The sequence below is a fragment of the Salvia hispanica genome, chromosome 3, assembly GCF_029641045.1.
Source record: "Salvia hispanica isolate PSC_SH4W2 chromosome 3, Shi_PSC_v1, whole genome shotgun sequence".
Classification (NCBI taxonomy): domain Eukaryota; kingdom Viridiplantae; phylum Streptophyta; class Magnoliopsida; order Lamiales; family Lamiaceae; genus Salvia; species Salvia hispanica.
In genome coordinates, this window is record NC_142694.1 from 29,273,098 (window position 1) to 29,295,517 (window position 22,420).

General features: G+C 36.6%; 2 protein-coding genes and 1 pseudogene across 2 annotated transcripts; 2 read left to right on the plus strand and 1 right to left on the minus strand.

Annotated features, from left to right (window-relative positions):
* Positions 1 to 1,296: 1,296 nt before the first annotated feature.
* Positions 1,297 to 4,554, plus strand: LOC125211055 (P-loop containing nucleoside triphosphate hydrolases superfamily protein). The gene has a single exon (XM_048110732.2). It carries the CDS (start codon positions 1,749 to 1,751, stop codon positions 4,416 to 4,418), a length of 2,670 nt encoding a protein of 889 aa, XP_047966689.1. The 5' UTR covers positions 1,297 to 1,748; the 3' UTR covers positions 4,419 to 4,554.
* A 15,142-nt stretch (positions 4,555 to 19,696) lies between these two features.
* Positions 19,697 to 20,328, plus strand: LOC148930522 (uncharacterized; annotated as a pseudogene).
* Positions 20,329 to 20,960: 632 nt separating this feature from the next.
* LOC148930523 (uncharacterized) lies at positions 20,961 to 21,972 on the minus strand. The gene is made up of 2 exons (XM_089066881.1): positions 21,637 to 21,972; positions 20,961 to 21,561 (listed from the first exon to the last, which is right to left on the minus strand). Exons 1-2 carry the CDS (start codon positions 21,970 to 21,972, stop codon positions 21,112 to 21,114), a joined length of 786 nt encoding a protein of 261 aa, XP_088923007.1. The 3' UTR covers positions 20,961 to 21,111.
* Positions 21,973 to 22,420: the final 448 nt, after the last annotated feature.

Genomic DNA, 22,420 nt, shown 5'->3' on the forward strand with positions numbered 1-22,420 from the left:
GTGCAGGTTCATTGAAAGAAGAATTTTTAGGGGGGGTGATCATATGACACATGATTGCAGTTGTTTATTATAAAATGGCAGTAATTTAAAGGAGGTGAAATAATGTTGTTAAACTAAGAAATTGGAAAGAGACCAAAGAGATTTATTAAAAAGAGGTGCAAGGTCTTGGAGGCACATGCAGCCAGGTTGCCCGGAGAGGAACTGCACTGTGCTTTGCCCCATGAATATATTAAACTAATTAATCAATTATAAACAATATAGATTTTCAAAATCATACACTAATGCAACAAACTATTTGAAAATGATTGTGTACACGAGAACAATCATGTATGTAATCGAGGAGAGGGAGACGTATAATGACCTGATTTTTCTTTAAAAAATCTAATTATGAATTTTTTATTTATTTTGTGAAAAGAAAATACTAGTATAAAATATCTTTCATTGTTATGGAAAAACTGATGGAAGAGATGTAACCGCGGTCTCTATTTTGATTTGATTTGGCTTAAGCCGAATTTAGGTTCGTTTGAGCCCATTTCGATTTGATTTGGCTTAACGCCGAATTTGGATTGGTTTGAGCCAAGCCAAATTTCGATAAAGAGATAACAAACACATTTTCTTCTTTTAATTTGAATTTCTAAGTGTCTGACTATTCAAAATTTATATATATTTATTGTACACAAAAATTCTCAGAACCATAGTGTATAACCATTTGTGAAAATTTTCAGTGCAAATAATTGGATCAGAAATCGTTCAACTCAGCAATTGTGTGAGTAGCAGGATTAGATTCTGTTGAATTCTGCCAAAACCTAGAAAGAATTTAATTTATGTTTGAAGATGGCCACCAATTACTGGCAGTGGTAGGGGTGTTGGACCGGTCTTGGTCCAATTTCCACAGCAATATTGTCACAATTGTGTCGGATGACCACACACAGACACAGACACACAAAACAAACTCCCAATTTTTGGAGGGAAAGGAAAAAAGAGAAAAGAAAAATACCACTTCAGTTTTCACATATAAAGTCCATTTAATTAATTTAAAGCAGATAATCAAGTCTGACCAATCCTTGGCTTCTGTGATTAAAAACAGAAAAAATTTACCTGTTGTTTTTAATTAGTGGAATTTAGTAGTAATATTTGCAATCCTACAACACTAAAAACAAAAAGTGGAATACTAAGCCCAAGGAAAATCTATTAAAATAGGAGGCCTTGGAATATTCAATATTCAATACTGCTATATTTACACACTCTGCAGCTCCTTTTAAAGCATTTATTGCCTTATTTTATGTTCAAATCCACAGATCCAACCCACACTTAAGATTCTCCCATATGTACAGCTTGTTCACAGAATTACAAAGATGGGTTTCTTTCCACAAGGGGTCTCTCCCTTTCCTTGAGAGCTTTCAATGTAAAGCAATGCATTTTTGTTGCCCAAAATAGTTCATCCAATCATTCACACAAGAAAATCTCTACACTAATTTTTCTGTGACCTTCAACAGTGTCAAAAGCTGAGAAAGTCTGGCAATTCAGAAGAAGAAGATGATGATTCCTGAATTCACATGTTGATTTGAAAAAAAAAAAGAAAAAAGTCTTATTTACTGTTGCATTCATTCATCCTCTGCTCCTGTCACAATCACCCCATTCAATTCAAAAAAATGGTATGGTTACTCCCTCTTCCCCTGCTTCCTCTGCTCTCTCCCTTGTAAAAAAGAAAAAACAAAAAGGGGGGCCTCCGCATTCATTAACGCAACATGGCGCAAATCTCCACCGTCGATCTCACCATCAAGATCGCTTCCACACCGTTAAACTCATCTCCGTACAGCTCGGCCCCGGTTTCCCCTCTCTCCTCCGCATTCGTCTCCGCTCTCCAGTCCCCTTACATCTCCCCGCGGCTCAACTCCGACGACGCCACCACCGCCACCCTCTCCTACAGCGGCTCCCAATCCGACGACCTCCCCAGCACCTCCTACACCCCGCCGCCGGAGAAGCTCAAGCTGCCGGAATCCGCGCCGCCGCGGATTTCATTCTCCTTCCCAATCCCCCGCATTTCCTTCACTTCTCCGGCGGGGGCCAATTCGAAGCTCCGGAGCTGCGACGTCTACATCGGTTTCCACGGGAAGAGCCCGAATCTGCTGAGGTTCTGCAAGTGGCTGAAGTCGGAGCTGGAGTTGCAGGGGATTGCTGCATTCACGGCGGACAGAGCTGTGTATGCGGATAATCAGAGCCACGAGATTGCCGATAGAGTGATCTGCTCTGTCACATTCGGCGTAATCCTTGTAACGGACTACGCTCTGCTCAACCACCACAGCTTGGAGGAGATCAGATTCTTCGCGCAGAAGAAGAATCTGATCCCTCTCTTCTTCGACACGGACGCTAAGGAGGTCGCGAGCCTCTTCAGCGCCCACGCGGACGGCAACAAGGAGTGTAAGGAGGCGTTGGATGGCCTGATGCGATGCAATGAGTTCAGACTCGAGACGAGTGAGGGGAGTTGGAGGAGCTGCGTTTCAAGGGCGGTTGGGATTTTGAGAGGGAAGCTTGGGAGGAAGAGTGTTGTGGAGAGGGAAATTGATGTGTGTGAGGAGCTTCCTTTTCAGAGGAATAAGTTCTTTGTTGGGAGAGAGAGGGAGGTTTTGGAGATTGAGAGTGCCTTGTTTGGTTGCTTGGAGCAAGAATGTGAAAGCAAAGTTAGTAACAAGTTCATTAGTATGGATGTTGGGAGGTGTCAGGAGCCGAATTTGGAGGCGTGGGTGGAGGTCGAGCCGACGGTGAAGAGAGCCACCAAGCATAGGAAGTCGAAGGGGGGTAGCGTTGTGTGTATAACCGGGCCTCCGGGAGTGGGGAAGACGGAGGTGGCTTTGGAGTTTGCTTATCGTTACTCGCAGAGGTATAAAATGGTGCTGTGGTTCGGAGGGGAGGCGCGGTATTTCAGGCAGAATATACTCAACATATCGGTGAATATGGGGCTGGATGTGAGTGCGGATGAGGAGAAGGAGAGGGGGAGGATCCGGAGCTTCGAGGAGCAAGAGATGGAGGCGTTTAAGAGGGTGAAGAGGGAGCTGTTTAGAGACTTGCCTTATTTGCTGATTATTGATAATCTTGAAACAGAGAAGGAATGGTGGGAGGGGAAGGATCTCCATGACTTGATCCCGAGGAACACGGGTGGGACTCACGTCATCATCACCACGCGGCTGCCTAGGGTGATGAGCTTCGACACAGTGCAGCTGAAGACGCTGCCCCATCCCGATGCGATGGCCTTGGTGAGAGGGAGGCGGAGGAGGGAGTTCTTGGCTGGAGAGGTTGAGTTTCTTGACAAGTTTGCTGAGAGGCTTGGGAGGTCGAGTTTCGGGCTGTGGGTTGTTGGATGTCTGGTTTCCGAGCTTGGGATCCTCCCGTCGAATCTGTTTGAGGCCCTGAACGAGGTCGAGCACGAAGAGGTCAATGGGGGCTCTGGATTGAGCAATGAGGAGCAGCAGTTTTGTAGAACTAGCCCTTTTTTGATGAAGGTCTTGTCATTCTGTGCTGCTGTTTTGCAGCAGTCGAAGGGGAATCGGAACCTCCTTGCTTCGAGGATGCTTCAGGTCGGGGCGTGGTTCGCCCCATCGCCTGTCCCGGTGAATCTGCTAACTGCAGCTGCCAACAACGCAGCGTGTAAAACGAACACGTTGAGGAAATGGACACGGTGTCTCAAGCTCGCCTTGTGCTGCTGCTCGGGTTGTGTGTCAAGCCAGACATGGAAGGGGGAGGAGGAGTCCGCCCTTTTATTAGTCCGGCTCGGGTTGGCGTGGAAGGTGAACCGCCAGCCTGGCTGCTGGATTCAGTTCCACGCCATCACACGGACGTTTGCTAGATGGAAATACGGCCTAGGTGCAGCTAAGGCCACGGTCCAAGGAGTGAGGAAGCTCGGGAATCCATTGGCTACATCCGACCACCTCTGGGCGTCGGCCTTCCTCGTCTTTGGGTTCAAGTCCGAGCCCCCTTTAGTGCAGCTCAAGGCGATCGACATGGTCCTGTTCATCAAGAGGACGGCTCTCCCTCTAGCGATAGGGGCTTTCTCGACCTTCTCGAGGTGTAACTCGGCCCTAGAGCTCCTCAAGGTGTGCACGAACGTGCTGGAGGAGGTGGAGAAGTCGTTCGTGTCGCAGATCCAAGACTGGTGCCATGGCTCGCTGTGCTGGAAGAAGGCACTGCAGTCGAATCAGAGGGTGGACGAGTACGTGTGGCAGGAGGTGACACTTCTCAAGGCCACGCTGATGGAGACGAGAGCGAGGCTGCTGCTGAGAGGCGGCCACTTTGACAGCGGGGAGGAGCTATGCCGGACGTGCATTAGTATCAGGACGGTGATGCTTGGACACAACCACGCGCAGACGCTGGCGGCGCAAGAGACGTTGGCCAAGTTAGTGAGGATGAGGAGCAAGATATGAACACTGTTTTGGTAGCTAGCTCAGTTTTGCTCACAACGTAATGTTTCTTGCTTCTGTTTCTTAGTTTGTAATTTGTATGTTAGGTCAAAATTTTACAGATTTTTTGGATCACACTTTTTTGCTGTTTATCATTGCTTGTCCACATTGTATTGTTTGGAATTGAACATCTAATAATTCATAGGTTAACTGAAACATAATGAACTGTAAATAAAGGACAAGAGGTTTTAGAAAAAAGCAATAAGGAGTATATGATTAGCAATTATTCTTCAGCAATAAGAAGAATCTTGTTACTGCCTACCATGTTCAGAAAATTTCAAAACAATGTTGAGCATTTTCATGTCTGTCACTCGATGTTCAGAAATGTAACAGAATAAATTGGTACACTTGATGACCTATAAATCAAAACAACATAACATATTTTCTCATTCACGTGGTATCACAAAGTTAATAGTACTACTTAATATAGATATTTTTACATAATTACATATTCATCCCATCTGTGCTTAGCGATAACACATGTTCATGAACTAGAGCAGATATCAGAGATGGAGTCGCACATAATCCATATAATATCCCCGGGCAGGCATCGACATATAGGGTCTACATCATGGATCCTAATAAATAGCACAAATGAGGCAAACAAAGATTTTAGAGTACCCATAAGGGTGTGTATATATATATATATATATAGGGGTGCACTAGGGTGCCACCATAGATAGGATAACACCATACCACCAATATAGTCCGTTAGATCTCATCTATGGACGCCTAGGATTAAGTTTCGTGAAAAAACACGGGTTTGCAGTCTACTATATTAGATATTGCAGTCTACTGTATTAGATATTGCAGTTGTGGTAAACTGCAATATTCAATTCATAGCACTGCAATCTGGTAACGTAAAATTAGAAATTGTCTATTTTACCCCTCCGTGTTTTTACACGTGGCAGCATGACAAGCACACGATTTTCAGATCCAATGGCCTAAAATGGTGGTATGGTGTTACAATAAAGAGGGTTGTCATATTAGTACATCCCTATATATATATATATATATATATATATATATATAGGGATGTGATCATATCATAACCCCCAAATCACATAATAACTCTATAACCAAATCTGGACCACACATATTTGATAATCTTGTGGTTGAGATTCAAACTTAGATTTACTTATAAAAAAGGCGCAGAGGGGTAAAAATGTAATTTCCTCATTTAATTTCTGAATTCTACTCCAAACGCGCGAATCACGCTTTCATTCTTTTTGAACTCAATTCTCTCCTTCATCTTCATCTTCACAATTAAGATCGATTCTCTCATCTTCATCTTCCATATTTCTCGCCTATTTTATTTCAACATCTCCAGATTTTCTTCGATTTGTTTCATTATTCCGTATTCTCCAGATTTTGTTTCCATAATTGTGATCGGGAAGATGTTTTCAATTTTGCGTTCTTATTTTCATTGATTACCTCTTCAATTGCTGTGAAAATTTGCTTCGATGGAATCTGTAGCAAATAACGAAGGTAACAATCATTATCTATTACTTAGCTTATTGATTGTGTTCATATTCATGTATTGAATTTGATTTTAGAATAATATTAGTTGTTGATTGGTTTATGTTTCTGATGTACTGAAATTCTTATTTGATTATATTATGTATTGTCGATTATGTGTTAAAATGATACTTTTGGCTTATAAATGTTAGGTTTACTGCATAATATGATAGTTTTGTCGGATAAAATGATATTATGATAAAATGATACTATGATAAAATGATACTATTACTGATTTGTAGGTATGTACATTCCTGTTTGTGATGATAGGTTTACTGCATAACATGATAGTTTTGTCGGATAAAATGATACTATGATAAAATGATACTATGATAAAATGATGCTATTACTGATTTGTAGGTATTTACATTCCTATTTGTGATGATAGGTTTATTGCATAACATGATATTTTTACTGCATAAAATGATACTTTTACTGCATAAAATGATATTATGATAAAATGATACTATGATAAAATGATACTTTTACTGATTTGTAGGTATGTACATTCCTGTTTGTGATGATGCTTTGAAGCCAATGATTGGTATGAAATTCAATACATTAGTAGAAGCAGTTGGTTTCTATGAACATTATGCTCATTCAGTTGGTTTTGGCATTCGTAAAATGGGTAACAAATCAGTTCAAGGTATTACTAAGTGGCAGTATTTGGCTTGCAGCAGACAAGGCTCTAAGAATTTTATACCTGGTCATGCATCCCAATCAACTGAAGTGTCTTTTAAAAAGCGTAGGTGTCGGTCATTTAGGTGTGAATGTCTTGCTAAGCTCAATTTGAGATATTATTCAGATGGCAAGAGCAGAGGATATGAGGTTTATCAGTTTGTTGAGTATCATAATCACTTAATGGTTGCGGATGAGCATAGGCATTTTATGATGGCCAATCGCAATCTGGATCCTATCCATCGGAGGTTTATGGAGGATTGTGGCAGGTGAAATATTGGTCCCACTCTCACATTCAAACTTTTGAAGGAGATAATGGGTGGACCTGAAAATGTTGGATGTGATATTATTGATATTAGAAATGGTTATCGTGATATTATGTCCAATATTGATGGTTCAGATGCTCAAATGATTTTTGATTATATGCGTTCTCAAAAGGAATCATCTGATGCCTTCTATTATGAAATTGAGATAGGATCTCATGGAAAGTTAACTAGACTCTTCTGGGCTGATGCTATTTCAAGACGAAATTATCATATGTTTGGAGATGTAATTTCATTTGATTCAACATACAACACTAACAGGTATATTACTTTTGTTGCTAATAGACATAAAATGATACTTTTTGCTGATTAAATTATATTTCAGTTGATAAAATGATACTTTTTGCTGATAAAATGATAGTCATAGCTGATAAAATGATACTTCTGAATTATATAATGACAAAATGATACTTGCAGTAGATAAAATGATATTTCTTACTAATAAAATGATACTTTTGCTGATAAAATGATAGTTATAGCTGATAAAATGATACTTTTCTATATGCATGAAAATATAATTCATTTTTATGTTATAAAATGGTACTTCTGAATTATATAATGACAAAATGATACTTGCAGTAGATAAAATGATACTTCTTACTAATAAAATGATACTTTTGGTTGATAAAATGATACTCAGAATATACTCATTTTATTCACAGAACCTATCATTTTATTCCCCGAAACTATCATTTTATCATTTTATCATGCAAAAGTATCATTTTATCCGCTCAAACTATCATTTTATGATGCAAAAGTATCAGTTTTCAAATAAAACAGAACCACCAAAAAACATCATCAAACCTATATCATTTTAACCATTTTATGATAAATATAATTCATTTTTATGCTATATTCTGAAGGTATTGCATGATTTTTGCTCCATTCACTGGAAAAGATAACCATTCTAGACCAGTTACATTTGGAGCTGGCTTGTTATCAAGTGAAGGTAGAGAATCCTATTCTTGGTTGTTTGGCTGTTTTGTTCGATGCATGGGGGTAGCACCCAAATTGATTATCACTGATCAAGATTGGGGGATCAAACTTGCTGTTCAACAAGTACTTTTACAAACAAGGCACCGATGGTGTATGTGGCATATCATGGTTAAGGTGTCAGATAAGTTGCCCAAATCTTTACTTGGTAATGAAGATTTCAAAAAAGAGTTGAATGCATGTGTTTGGTCTGATTTGTTAGAGCCTGATGAGTTTGATATAATATGGAATGATATAATGGAACGGTATGGATTAGAAGACGTGCACTGGTTTGGATCAATGTTTGAAGATAGAGAATTTTGGGTTCCTGCTTATTTTCGAGATTTTCCCATGGGGTCGCTTCTTAGGACTACATCGATGTCTGAATCGGAGAATAACTTTTTTAAAAACTACACAAAGCCACGTGCAAATCTTGTACAGTTCATCAATTTCTTTAATTATGCTGTGGGAGATCAAAGGAATGCCAATTCACGATTGAACTACTTGGATTACTCAACTATTCCTGATTTGTCAACCCAATTGCCTATTGAGAAGCATGCATCTACAATCTACACTGATTCTATTTTCAAACATGTACAACAGGAAATAAGTATGGTATGTGAGATTGTTTCTATAACTACTGTTGAGGATAACATCAAGATGCATCAGGTCAAGGACCAATATGGTAGAACATTGGATGTTAAGTATGATTGTAAGAAAGACACATTCGACTGTAGTTGCAAGAAGTTTTCCAGAATTGGTTTGTTATGCTGTCATATATTTTGTTTGTTGAAGAATAAGTCTGCTAATCTCATTCCTGAGAAATATTTTGGTCGAAGGTGGTTGAAGAGCTCTTTACTAAAGGCAGCACATGGTCTACCATCTGAGGAACAACAACCATTTGAACGTGTGTTCCATTTTTAACCTTACTTGTAAAAATTCTATTTTTCAGTCAGAGAAATGATAGTACTTATTGTAATAATGTTATCTTTTATCTTGCAGATTTGGATGAAAAGCAGGAAGTTAAGAAAAAGTTGTTCTCCAACTTTTATCGATTAGTCCAAAAGTCTGAAGGAAGTATTGATCATTTGTCTTTGTTAAGTGCTGGTCTTGATGATTTGGAACAGCATATATTTGGAAATTGTGCAGCACCTTCAGTCATTGAAAAGAAGAAGATGATTGAGGATTTTTATGGAATGGCAGTACCTGATGTAATTGATGTACATCCTCCAGACGTTGTTAGTACCAAAGGATCAGCTAGTGGCAAAGTAGCAAAAAGGCAGAGTGCAATAAGGAAAGCAAATAAGCCTCTACGACGGTGTGGTAAATGTCATGAGATGGGTCGTCATGATTCAAGAAATTGTGGTAGAGTCAATGAGAAGACAGATTGAAGCCATTTGATATAGTTTAGGTATTTTTGGTGTATAAAATAACATTTTGGCTGATAACATCATTCTTTTGTTTATAAACTGATAAAATGATACTTTAACCTGAAAAAATGATACTCGCAGCAAATAAAATGACAATAACCTTATAAAATCATGTATAAGCTGGAAAAAATGACATATAAGCTGATAAAATGATACTCTCAACGGATAAAATGATATTTTAATCTGACAAAATGATATATAAGCTGATAAAATGATACTTCTGACTTATAAAATTATAAAATGATACTCGCAGTTGATAAAATGATACTTTCAGCAGATAAAATGATAAAATGATACTTCTGACTGATAAAATGATACTTCTGATAAAATGACATTTTTGTTTAATAAAATGATACTTTGGGCTTATAAAATGATAAAATGATACTTCTGACTGATAAAATGACAAAATGATACTTGCAGTAGATAAAATGATACTTTGGGTTTATAAAATGACATTTTGGCTTATAACATCATTCTTTTGTTTATAAACTGATAAAATGATACTTTAACCTGAAAAAATGATACTTGGAGCAGATAAAATGATAAAATGATACTTCTGACTGATAAAATGACAAAATCATACTTGCAGCAGATAAAATGATAATTTTGGGTGATTATATTCGAAACCACTATTACAAACCACTATTTTGGGTTCAAATTCTCTGATCATCTTTTCAACATATTTCTCCTTTTTTGCTGTCATTCTCAAACTTCTTCTTTATCATTGTAAGTGTCTCAAAAGCCTTCTTGTTAGTATCTCCAATAAGCAATGCTTCAGTATATCTGGCACGGAGTTTTATGAAAGACTCTGTTCCCTTCTTCGTTAAACCTGAATTCCAGTTACGAACAGGACCACCCATGTAAGTCTCCAAATGGCGCATCACATAAATTCCACAGTCAACTTTATTTGTATCGTTCTGCCATGGCATATTCATGTATCTGGTTTTTGACAGTTTGACAGTTCTTCCCATTGATGGATTGACTCCATTTCCAAGATAAGTTCGGAAGAAATTTCTCTATTCAAATAACACAAAACATACATGAGATTGATTAAAAATTATATTATGTTCCATACTGAATTATATTCAATGCATTTTAACTAATAAATATTGAATGCATTTAACTAAACATACCAGAGTACTTGGTGCATCTTCATATTTCTTCTCAAGTAAATCTTCACTAACCAGAGAATTGTCAATCACATCCATCATTTGCATTTTGAGATTGAAGCAGATGATATAATAATGTTCATACGCCCAGATCGGAAAGAATATCTAATTTTTAAAACATTATATATAAATGTCATTTTCAAAAATATAGGTATGTTGTTCTGTAAGGGATGTCATCATATCATAACGCATATTTATGATGATAACCTAATAACCCTCATTTTATGGAAGAAAAGTATCATTTTATAGAACAGAATATCATTTTATGGACGAAAAATATCATTTTTAGTAAAAATGATACTTTTGACCCATAAAATGATAGGGTTATTAGCTTATCACATAAATATGGGTTATCATTATAACGCACCCCTGTTCTGTAATGTATATCTAATTATTACTTACCAGGTCATAATTTTCCCATTTGAAATTTTCAATCTTTGACACAAATTCATTCAAGTTTGAGCAAAATCTTTCTCGACTCTCTGCTTCAGTCCAACCAGATCTCCTTGCAGTAATGTTGTAAATCTGTCATGTTTACATTTTTGTAAATATATTTTAACTTTTAATGTAATACTATTATTTATTTAATCGTTTACTGTACCGTAGGTGTGGTGTTGATGAAAAGACGACTCGGTGATGCCTTTGATTTGAATTTTTCATTGTGGTTGAGGAACACAACCCATGCATCTATGATGTTGATCCTGACGTATGTACGTGGAGCAAGGCTGTGGAAGTCAATCTTGAACAATGTGATCTTGTCGTTCTCATAAACTACCTCATAACTGATTTCAAATTCATATTTAATGTTAGTTAAAAGAACTGAATAAGAATATAATTATGTAATTCAAAACTTACTGTTCACTTTCTTCATCTGCCATCAACCAGTACATTATTTCTCTCTCTTCTTTATTCAGCTTTCCTTTCAGATTCACTGCTCTGACATTGTAGGGAGAGCACATTGCTTCAACAATTTTCTTTGTTGTTCTGACCACTTTCTCCTTTTCCATTGGAGGATCTTGAGAAACCATCTTCTTCCCTTTGTCCTTATTCAAATTTTCTTCTCTTTGTTTTAAAACTTCATCATCTTCTTGAGAAACCACTTTCTCCTTATTCAAATTTTCTTTTCTCTGTTTTAAAACTTCATCATCTCTGTGGATATCCTCCATGACAGTGGTTATTATGGTATCAACTCTGTCATGCTTTCATTAAAAAAAAATATAAATTGTTATTGACAGAAGGTATACTATTTTATCCACAGGAACTATCACATTATCAGCCAAAAATCTAAAACTATCATTATGAAACAAAAGTATCATTTTATTCACAGAATCTATCATTTTATTCCCCGAAAATATCATTTTATCATTTTATCATGCAAAAGTATCATTTTATCCGCTTAAACTATCATTTTATGATGCAAATGAATCAGTTTTCAAATAAAAGTATCAGTTCTGGGATGATGCTATTTCAAGATGAAATTATCATATGTTTGGAGATGTAATTTCATTTGATTCAACATACAACACTAACAGGTATATTACTTTTGTTGCTAATATACATAAAATGATACTTTTTGCTGATTAAATTATATTTCAGTTGATAAAATGATACTTTTTGTTGATAAAATGATAGTCATAGCTGATAAAATGATACTTTTTATGTTATAAAATGATACTTCTGAATTATATAATGACAAAATGATACTTCTTACTAATAAAATGATACTTTTGGCTGATAAAATGATAGTTATAGCTGATAAAATGATACTTTTCTATATGCATGAAAATATAATTCATTTTTATGTTATAAAATGGTACTTCTGAATTATATAATGACAAAATGATACTTGCAGTAGATAAAATGATACTTTTGGCTGATAAAATGATACTCATAGCTGATAAAATAATACTCATAGCCAAAAATCTAAAACTATCATTATGAAACAAAACTATCATTTTATTCACAGAACCTATCATTTTATTCCCCGAAACTATCATTTTATCATTTTATCATGCAAAAGTATCATTTTATCCGCTTAAACTATCATTTTATGATTCAAAAGTATCAGTTTTCAAATAAAACAGAACCACCAAAAAACATCATCAAACCTATATCATTTTAACCATATAAACAATCATTTTATGTACTTAAACTATCATTTTTAAAAGTTACCTCATATTCTTCATTCTGAACTTCTTTCCCTGAAACTTTTTCCTCTTCTTTTCCAGCTGCTTTATTAGCCATTTCCTTTTCGCTTTCATTCTGTTTCTCTTGCTCGTTTTCCACCTCATCATCTTTTTCCTTCTCTACATCCTTTTCCCGATTAAATTCTTGATTCTCATTAGGTCTGTCGTCACATTCAGGTATCAGAGTGAAGGTAGGGAACTCATTCCTATTTTTCAATATATATGTCCTCTCAGCAGCTTTAGTTAACTCAATCATGATATCAATCCATTCAGGATCATCAGTTTCATCATTGTTTATAGCCTGTGTCATTGTATTCTGACTTTCTATAACATGCTGCACACCTTCCTCTCTCAATCCCACTGCATTTCTTGTTGTATCACAGATTATCTTAAAGCTATTTAGATTCCTGAGTTTTTCCGGCGCTGCTTCAAGGACATCAACAATCTTCTCCATTGACGCTTTAACATTTTTGGCAGCTTCCTTCCATTCATGTAAGAAATTCTCCCATTCATTGGTTGTCCCCATTTCTACATCTTGAGATTCTTCTTCTTCGTCATCTTCATCATTTTCTTCATGTGGCTGCTTTTTATATCTGTCATACATATGACCCATACCAAATGTTGAATTCTCCATTTCTGCTCTTTGTCTTTCTTTCAACAGTTCGGCAGTCCATCCTTTCACTGTTGGATAACATCTTGGCACCATTTTTTTTTCAAAAAGAATCCTGGTAACAAGCCTACATTAAACAAAAACTAAATATTAGTTTTTCTGTAAATAGATTCATAGACAATGGAAAACAAATATATTCTACCACTACAAAGATAACTGGCCCGGTAAATATCTTTGCTGTGTTTTTTTTCCACCTCTTTTGTGTTTCATGCAATCTAGATATGACATAGCCACACCAATTGTATTCTTTGATCTTCTCAACATCAGCTATGTAATCTAAAATTTTTGGCCTCAAATTTCCATCAGCAGGAGTGTTAATCAAGGCATACTCCATGAGAACCATAAAAGTCCATTTAAACAACTCACCACCTTCTTTGTCTCTCTCCATCTGCTCTACAACATACTTTGGCACCATTTTTTTCTCTCCACCTTTACAGAATTTAGCAATTTCAGTTTTGATGTGGGTATTTTTCTGAAATTTGCTCTTATTGATAGGTAAAGATCCAATCGGGAACCCAAGAGTTATGTGAACATCTTCATCGTCTAAAAACAGTGATTCCCCACTGTTCAACTCAATTGATGAACTTTTACGGTTAAAGTTGTAGATCAGATAATACGCTAATGCTCTTGGGAAACTTCTTATATTGAAGTTTAGGAGTGCGCCAAACCCAATCTCTCTAACAGCTCTTCTTTGATTCTCGTTTAGAGATTCAAGCATGTCAACGAAGAAGTCAGTATTCCTTCTTCCTGCCAAAGTTGCTATCTTAATGACTGTAATATCTTCAACAACTTTTTTCTTGCCCTTCTTTGATGTTGTCTTACCATCAGTTGCATCATCATTCTTTCTTTTCTTCTTATTTCTTATATGTTCTACTTCTTCTGCTAATGTTCTATGTTCATAATCATCATCATCACGAATGTTCTTTCCTAATAAACAAAAGATTTTAGTGTGTTAAACAGTTTATGTCATTATATAAAGTCAAAGTATCATTTTATCCCATGAAATTATCATTTTATCAAGGGCAATTATCATTTTATCTTCTGAAACTATCATTTTCTAAATTTCAATGAGTTCAAAAAAGCAGAGAGGGCATAACTTGTCACTTAAGTAGAACAAAACACTATTCACAAAGTATCATTTTATCATTTTCAGAAACTATCATTTTATGCACCCAAAGTATCATTTTATCAAGCAAAGGCACAATTTCTACATTTAAACAGATCAACCAAACACATACAAAAACACAGAGACACACACAACAACACACACACAAACACAGCAGCATTAGCATCAGGACACACACACAAACAAACATAAAGTATCATTTTATCCCATGAAACTATCATTTTATAATGTAAACTATCATTTTATCCCATGAAACTATCATTTTATCTCATATCCCATGAAACTATCAATTTATCAAGTGCAATTATCATTTTATCTTCTGAAACTATCATTTTCTAAATTTCAATATGTTCAAAAAAGTAGAGAGGGCATAACTTGTCACTTAAGTAGAACAAAACACTATCCACAAAGTATCATTTTATCATTTTCAGAAACTATCATTTTATGCACCCAAAGTATCATTTTATCAAGTAAAGGCACAATTTCTACATTTAAACAGATCAACCAAACACATAGCAACACACACACACATACAAAAACACAGAGACACACACAACAACACCCACACAAACACAGGAGCATTAGCATCAGGACACACACAAACAAACATAAAGTATCATTTTATCCCATGAAACTATCATTTTATAATATAAACTATCATTTTATCCCATGAAACTATCATGTTATCCCATATCCCATGAAACTATCATTTTATAATCTGAAACTATCATTTTATCAAGTGCAATTATCATTTTATCTTCTGAAACTATCATTTTCTAAATTTCAATAAGTTCAAAAAAGTAGAGAGGGCATAACTTGTCACTTAAGTAGAACAAAACACTATCCACAAAGTATCATTTTATCATTTTCAGAAACTATCATTTTATGCACCCAAAGTATCATTTTGTCAAGTAAAGGCACAATTTCTACATTTAAACAGATCAACCAAACACATAGCAACACACACACACATACAAAAACACAGAGACACACACAACAACACACACACAAACACAGCAGCATTAGCATCAGGACACACACACAAACAAACATAAAGTATCATTTTATCCCATGAAACTATCATTTTATAATGTAAACTATCATTTTATCCCATGAAACTATCATTTTATCCCATATCCTATGAAACTATCATTTTATAATCTGAAACTATCATTTTCTGAATTTCAATGAGTTCAAAAAAGCAGAGAGGGCATAACTTGTCACTTAAGTAAAACAAAACACTATTCACAAAGTATCATTTTATCAAGCAAAATCACAATTTCTACATTTAAACAGATCAACCAAACACATAGCAACACACACACAGCAAAAACACACGTAAACAAAGCAAAACACACACACAAACACAGAAAAACACACACCAGCAGCATGCACGGTAAAATGTAAATCTAAATATGTAGATTGTTCTCAATATTGTTATGCATGAACGATATTGTATAAATGTAAGAAATATCTACACTAAAAAACTACAGAATCTAAAAAAAATCGAGAAAATCTTCAGCAAAATGATAAATCGAGCAAAATCAAAAGTGAAATAAGTAATAAACTTCATCCAACCTTTCTTCGGTGAAGCTTCAGCGTTTTCCTTCGACATATTCCAGAATTGTGATGATTTTTCCTTCGATTCGTAGGGTTTGAAACGGGATTCGGAGGGTTTGATTGTGGGAGATATTGATGGAGGGTTTGAGTTGTGAGAAATCGAATGTTAACGTCTGAGTCAAGTTTCTTCTTTCCCACCAAATTTTAAAATGAAATGACAATTTTGCCCTTAATATATCCGAAAATGATAGTTTTATTTGATAAAATGATAGTTTTTGTTAGATTAAATCTAGACCATATATTTTAAAAATGTGTGGTGGAGATTTAGTTATAGGGTTATCACACAAATCGGGGTTATCATTATAATGCACCCCTATATATATATATATATATGTAAGTGGAGTCCCATTATCCACAAATCCACTCTTAAAGACCGAACCACCGAACCCTACCAAATTAGGGCTTTTAGATCTAGTTTTTATGGATAAGATACAGAAATTTATAAATTATTTTCGCCTTCATCACGAGCCTATTTGAATTCATCTGAAGGTAAATAAGTCATACTAACATGTTACGAAGATTTAACTTCGTTCCAGAATATATTACTTCATTCTAGTAGGTTATTACTTCATTCTAGTAGGTTTTTACTTCATTCCAGTAGGTTTTTTACTTCATTCCAGTACGTAAATGTGGTTTCGCCGTCGCGTGCCGTTCTTTCTCTCTACAATATCTATCACCAACGCCATGGCGCTAATATGGTTTAATAAACATATGGAATAATGTAATAAATTATTGGAATGAAGGATGTGTAGAAGCATTTGAAGTACAGAATAAAGTAATAAACCTATATAATGAAGTAAAATGGGCTTGTAATGAAGCCGAAAAAATTTTCACAGCAGCACATCTCATCAAAAAAACTAGATCTAATGGCCCAGATTTGATCTCTAGTTCGGTCTTTAAAATTGGTTCGACATTGATCACAACTCTATGTAAGTGATACACACATATTTTAAATATTTTTAGGGGTTAGACCATCTCCAATCATATACCAAACTCAAATCCTTTGGTATTTTTTGTGAAATAACATCAAATATAGTGTTACTGCAGAAATTTTGTGATACAAAAACTAAAAAATGCTGTAAATTTTGAATTTAGTGTAAATGGTTGGAGTAAAACTACATGTTATGATGTATATTCAAAAATAGGTTTGAGTTTGGTGTAAATGGTTGGCGATGGTCTTAGATACTTAAGAGTTGGTTTGATTTGACTGAATATTTTGAGAATATTTTATTTATTTTTAGGGGTTAGAGACTTAAGAGTTGGTTTGATTTGATTGAATATTTTAGGAATATGTGTCTCACTTTTATTTATTAATTTTACAATAAAATGTGAGTAAAATAAATTAGTGGAATGTGAGGCCTATGCTTTGATGTATTTGGGATAGCCAAGGAGAAAAAGGATGCTAGGAAAATCCAAGACAACCGAGAGCTTATTGATGCATTGCCTGAAAAGAGAAGGCTGGAGGATGATGGTTACTCTTCCAGTGATGGTGAAGAGTCTCCGGCCTACAAGAAGCACAAGCAGATGGATAAACGGGATCACAACGATGAGTGGAAAATGACTGTTTTGAAGTCCAACAAGCTTGCAAGGCTCAAGCTGCTGCCAAGCTAACGTAAAGCAGACAGAGTAGAGCAGACTTGATTTTCTGAAGAAGGCTCCTGAAACTTTTCTTGGCTCATAAACCTCTTCTTCATATAATATTTATCTGTTTAATTGTCTGATTTCATCTTTGGGTAGTGTTGATTTGCAGTCTAAAATCCTCGTGCGGGTCGTTGCATGTGAAAACAAATTCTCTCGTTGCTCAGTAGGTGAATCTGTGAGGGAGAGATCAAGGTGAATATGCACCAAAATAGGATTCAATAAGGACAAAAATGTCTTAAATAAAAACTAATGAGGTTATTTTCGACAAAACATATATGTATCCAATGTTTATTATTTTCGACAAAACATATATGTATCCAATGTTTAAAGTAGCTTAATCAAACAAAAGTTAAGCTAAACTAAGATTTTTGACATAGCAACCAAACACTATAACAAGATAACTATCTAAGACTCAATCATGCAAAATTGGACTCACCAACCTTATCATATCATATACTAACAAGGCAATCAAACGCACTCTTAGGAGTCGTTTGGTTGTTAACATGAGTTACGAAGATGTTCGGGCCACCATTTGGTTTATAATCAAAGCATGTAACTAATCATAGCATTACTGATGTTTGGTTGCACATTTATTAAAATGAGACAATGCTCATCCAGCTGTTTGGTTGATTGTATTAATATAGTGACATACTGTGTGATAAATTTTTTGCACCTGGGGTTTTCTCATTATTTCAATAATCCACCAAATATTAATACCACGACTCTCTCCTTTGTTTTTTCATTCCCGCGCAGTTGTCCCCAACAAATTTCCCCCAACCTGCGGCGACTCGCTTAGGGCATCTCGGTGGTGAATTTCAGGTTAGCTCATTCGATTATATTGTGTGTTTCTATCGGTATGTTGTTGATTGGTTGATATAAACGGTGTATCTCGATTTGGATTTTCAGTTTTAATTTCCACCATGACATCCTAGTTCATTATTAAGATCGTTCATATGTTTGTATGCCGTTCGTTGTGTCGCGTAATACAAATCAAGAGTCAATTTCAACTGGAGATTGTTTGTGATTTTAGCTTAATTGTGTAGTTTTGGTTTCATAGCGTGGTAACTTAACTCCTGCTCTTTCATCGCGTAATACTTTTTTGTTGGTTGTTGCGACTCCTGCTCTTTCATTACTCAAAGCTATGGTCGATCCTCGAACAAATGCACCCAATGTTGATGGTAGCCAAAGCTCACAAGGTGTGGTTCGTTATACACATACACAGATCTCTACTTTGAGCGTAGTTAAGTAGTTACACATTTTATTTGTAATTTGATTGCTTTATGTTACTCATTTTGACTTAGGTAGCAGCCAATACCGAAGGAGGTCCTAGTATCAGAGAAATGACACAGGGCGTCGTCCGTGGTCTGATCACGAAGAAGCTGTACTCATCTCAGCTTTGAAGGAATTGGTGGCTCTTGGATGGAAATCGGATAATGGTTTCCTAGGTGGCTATTTGAACAAGATTGAAGAGTGTTTGCAAACTGAGTTTCCAAGAACTGATATTAAAGCAAATCCACATATCCAGTCTAAGAAAACAACATTGAAAAGGAACTACAATCTACTGTCGATGATCCTTGATCGAAGTGGAGTTGGTTTCAACATGCACGGGGATGATTTTAAAATTGATTGCTCGGATGACCAATGGAATCAAATTGTGAAGGTATGTGATTCACATCCAAATTTTGAACACCGATTCTCTTATACAGATGATTTGACATAACTTCTAATGATATTGTCCTGGTTCTCTGCAGCAAGACAGCCATGCCCGGGGAATGCGCACAAAGGCGTGGCCTTACTGGGAGGATTAGAAGGTGATCTTTTGAACACCGATTCTCTTATACAGATGATTTGACATAACTTCTAATGATATTGTCCTGGTTCTCTGCAGCAAGACAGCCATGCCCGAGGAATGCGCACAAAGGCGTGGCCTTACTGGGAGGATTAGAAGGTGATCTTCGGGAAAGATAGGGCAACTGGGAGGACTGCCGAGGGGGTAGCTGAAGCTGCTAGAGACAGTCTGCCCGGCGCGCCTGTTACGGAGATAGGTGAGAGCAGCGATTACCTTCCAAGCTTTGAAGATTTCATAGGATACGATCAAGTTCATGCAACCTTTGGGAACAATGTGCTGGATGATAATAGTGCACAAAGTGGGAAGAATGCAAACGCAAACACTCAGGTTCCACCGAAGGTCAAGCGTAAGCGCAAAGTCAGCTCTGATGATGATGGTCTTGTCCAAATGTTAGGAAAGATGTTCGCTAACACCAGCGCTCGTTTGGATACTTTGGCAGCCCGCATTGGCTATGAAATGGATTTGGTGAAAGCCAGACAGGAAATTTTCCGTCATTTGGGCAACATACCAGAGCTGACCGAGAATGAAAGTTATGATCTTTGCGACATCATTGGAAAGGAGAGCTCGAGACTTGAGATTTTCACAGGACTCCCTGATGCTTCGAAACTTGGATATGCGAAGCGAGTCTTTGGAAAAGGAAGCTCGCCCCTAGCCGATCAAATGCTTAAAATATGGCCTGCCTTTTGACCCATCTGTCTTGCGCCGATTACTTTTGTTATTTAAAAAACTATGCACTTTTGGTAAATTGCAGTTATATCATGCCGGTGTGGTAGTCTATAATCTTTTGTAGGTTAATATCAACAGTTGCTTTTTGAGAACTACTTCTATTATGGTTGTATTTGGCATGTAATTAGGCAGGCAATATGACTACTCTATTATGTAGGCAGGCAAAATGTTGTGTTATGACTACTCTGTTTTTTATAGATATATGACTTTCTATCTTCACTTCCTATTGAGTTGGTGGGTCTGCCTATTTCTCCTTCTTTGCTGAAATTATATTTTGTTATGTCATTATAAAGAATGTGAGAAAGATCTATTCTCTTTCGATGAAGCATGAAATTGGAATTAAGAAATCAATCTTAGCTCTAACATCATCTTTCCAATATTATGTGCACACTTCAATTATCACAATAAACACTAGATTCTCCCATTTTAATGCACTTTTTCGAGCCAGCATAATTCCTATAACCCCATATGATACACCGCGGCAACATAATTAAAAATTTAACACACTTGAACACAGAATCATTGGTTTCAATGAAGCAAAATGAGAATACTCATTGTGTTAAACAAAAGAATTTAAACATAGCGCCAAAAAATGTCATTTCATTAAGTGAAAATAGTTATTGCTATGCAAGAACAATGACCTTCAATACATAATGTAGTAGATAATCTAAGCTACGGTCCGATAATGAAGACACCACTCATAACCGTGAGGTGTCGGACCAAAGAAAGGCAGCAACTTGTCGCGACTACTAAATGTTGGGTTTATGGAGCATTCTCGGCATTGCAAGTGGGCTGGACGACGCACACGAATAGGCCAAATTTGGACTATTGGGTGGGAATTCTCTGGATAATATACGAGGGCCTTTTTTCTCAACCCTCGCATGAGACTTTCCTTTGGCGTCGGGAACATAGTATCGCACCTCCTTCTTGTTGGTTGACTCCAGGTCCAGTGGGCCACCTTCATCAAACATGAGCTTGCGACGGGAAAGTGAGAACGGATTCTTGCTATTCACCTCAGCTCCGTCAATAATCGGTGCGATCACCTCCGGTGCATCATGGCGTGCAGACTGAGGTGAATCTGATAGCACGATGAAAGTTTTCTCAGCCTCTTCTTTGACGGAATTCAATGCAAACAACTCATATAGTTGAGGGTAAGCGGGGTCACCACGTTTGTGATAGGCTCCGAGAAGGGGGTTTCGCTGCAATAACATAACAACATACGTGAGTTGACAAGAATTTGAATGAAATATCCACACATACAGCAATGAACTTACCTCCAATTCGTCATGCCAATTTGGAGTTGCAACAATGACTTTGTTGCTAGGAGCGTCCCAGTAGGTTCCCTCCAAACGAATGATCTCATTGAAAGTCTTGTAACGGTTTTCCATAAAGTGAAGCCGATCAACTAGTTCGAACCACTCAAATGAGTAGCCAGGCTTCAACTCGATGGCGATCTTTGACTCGACGAAGAAACGGCTGGGAAACATGGTTCCCTCGAACCCGGTAGCATGTTTGAGACGTATCAATGTACCGAGAAGCACCGAGTTAATCTCATGACTGCACTTTGAATCATATAGGAAAGAGCTTTCAATGGAGATGTTATCTAACATTGTCGATGCAAGAGGAGCTTAAGGAAGTAAGATCCGGGAACTCCAAATGGTTGATATATATAGATAATATGTATTGGACTCTCAAAGACACACATTCAATGGAGTGCCAACTGGAATGTGGAGATGAATATCTACATTGTCCATATTTATTGCATAAAGATCTCCATGAATTCACAAGTACTAAAAACTTAAGTTTTTGACATGCAACCACCCATTTTAATTGTGATGTGTAGCCTACATTGGGTAGATTTACGTCCATTCTTCCATCTATTATGCCTAGGAATAAGATTGAAAGCACCATTCACATTATTAGATAACTGCTACTATGAAAAGAAGATGTAGTTCAATGCTTCATTAACCACTTTCACATTTTTAGAAATCTTTGTATTAAAAGATCTGTGGCATTTGCATCGATATTAATAACGCACATTTAACAAAATGGAGTAAC

Bases quoted from the DNA above. Each gene is read 5' to 3' on its own strand.
- LOC125211055 (XM_048110732.2), top strand. From the start codon at position 1,749: ATGGCGCAAATCTCCACCGTCGATCTCACCATCAAGATCGCTTCCACA.
- LOC148930523 (XM_089066881.1), bottom strand. From the start codon at position 21,972: ATGTTAGATAACATCTCCATTGAAAGCTCTTTCCTATATGATTCAAAG. The intron at 21,562-21,636 runs GTAAGTTCATTG...ATGTTATTGCAG, and splicing joins ATTGGCATGACGAATTGGAG to CGAAACCCCCTTCTCGGAGC.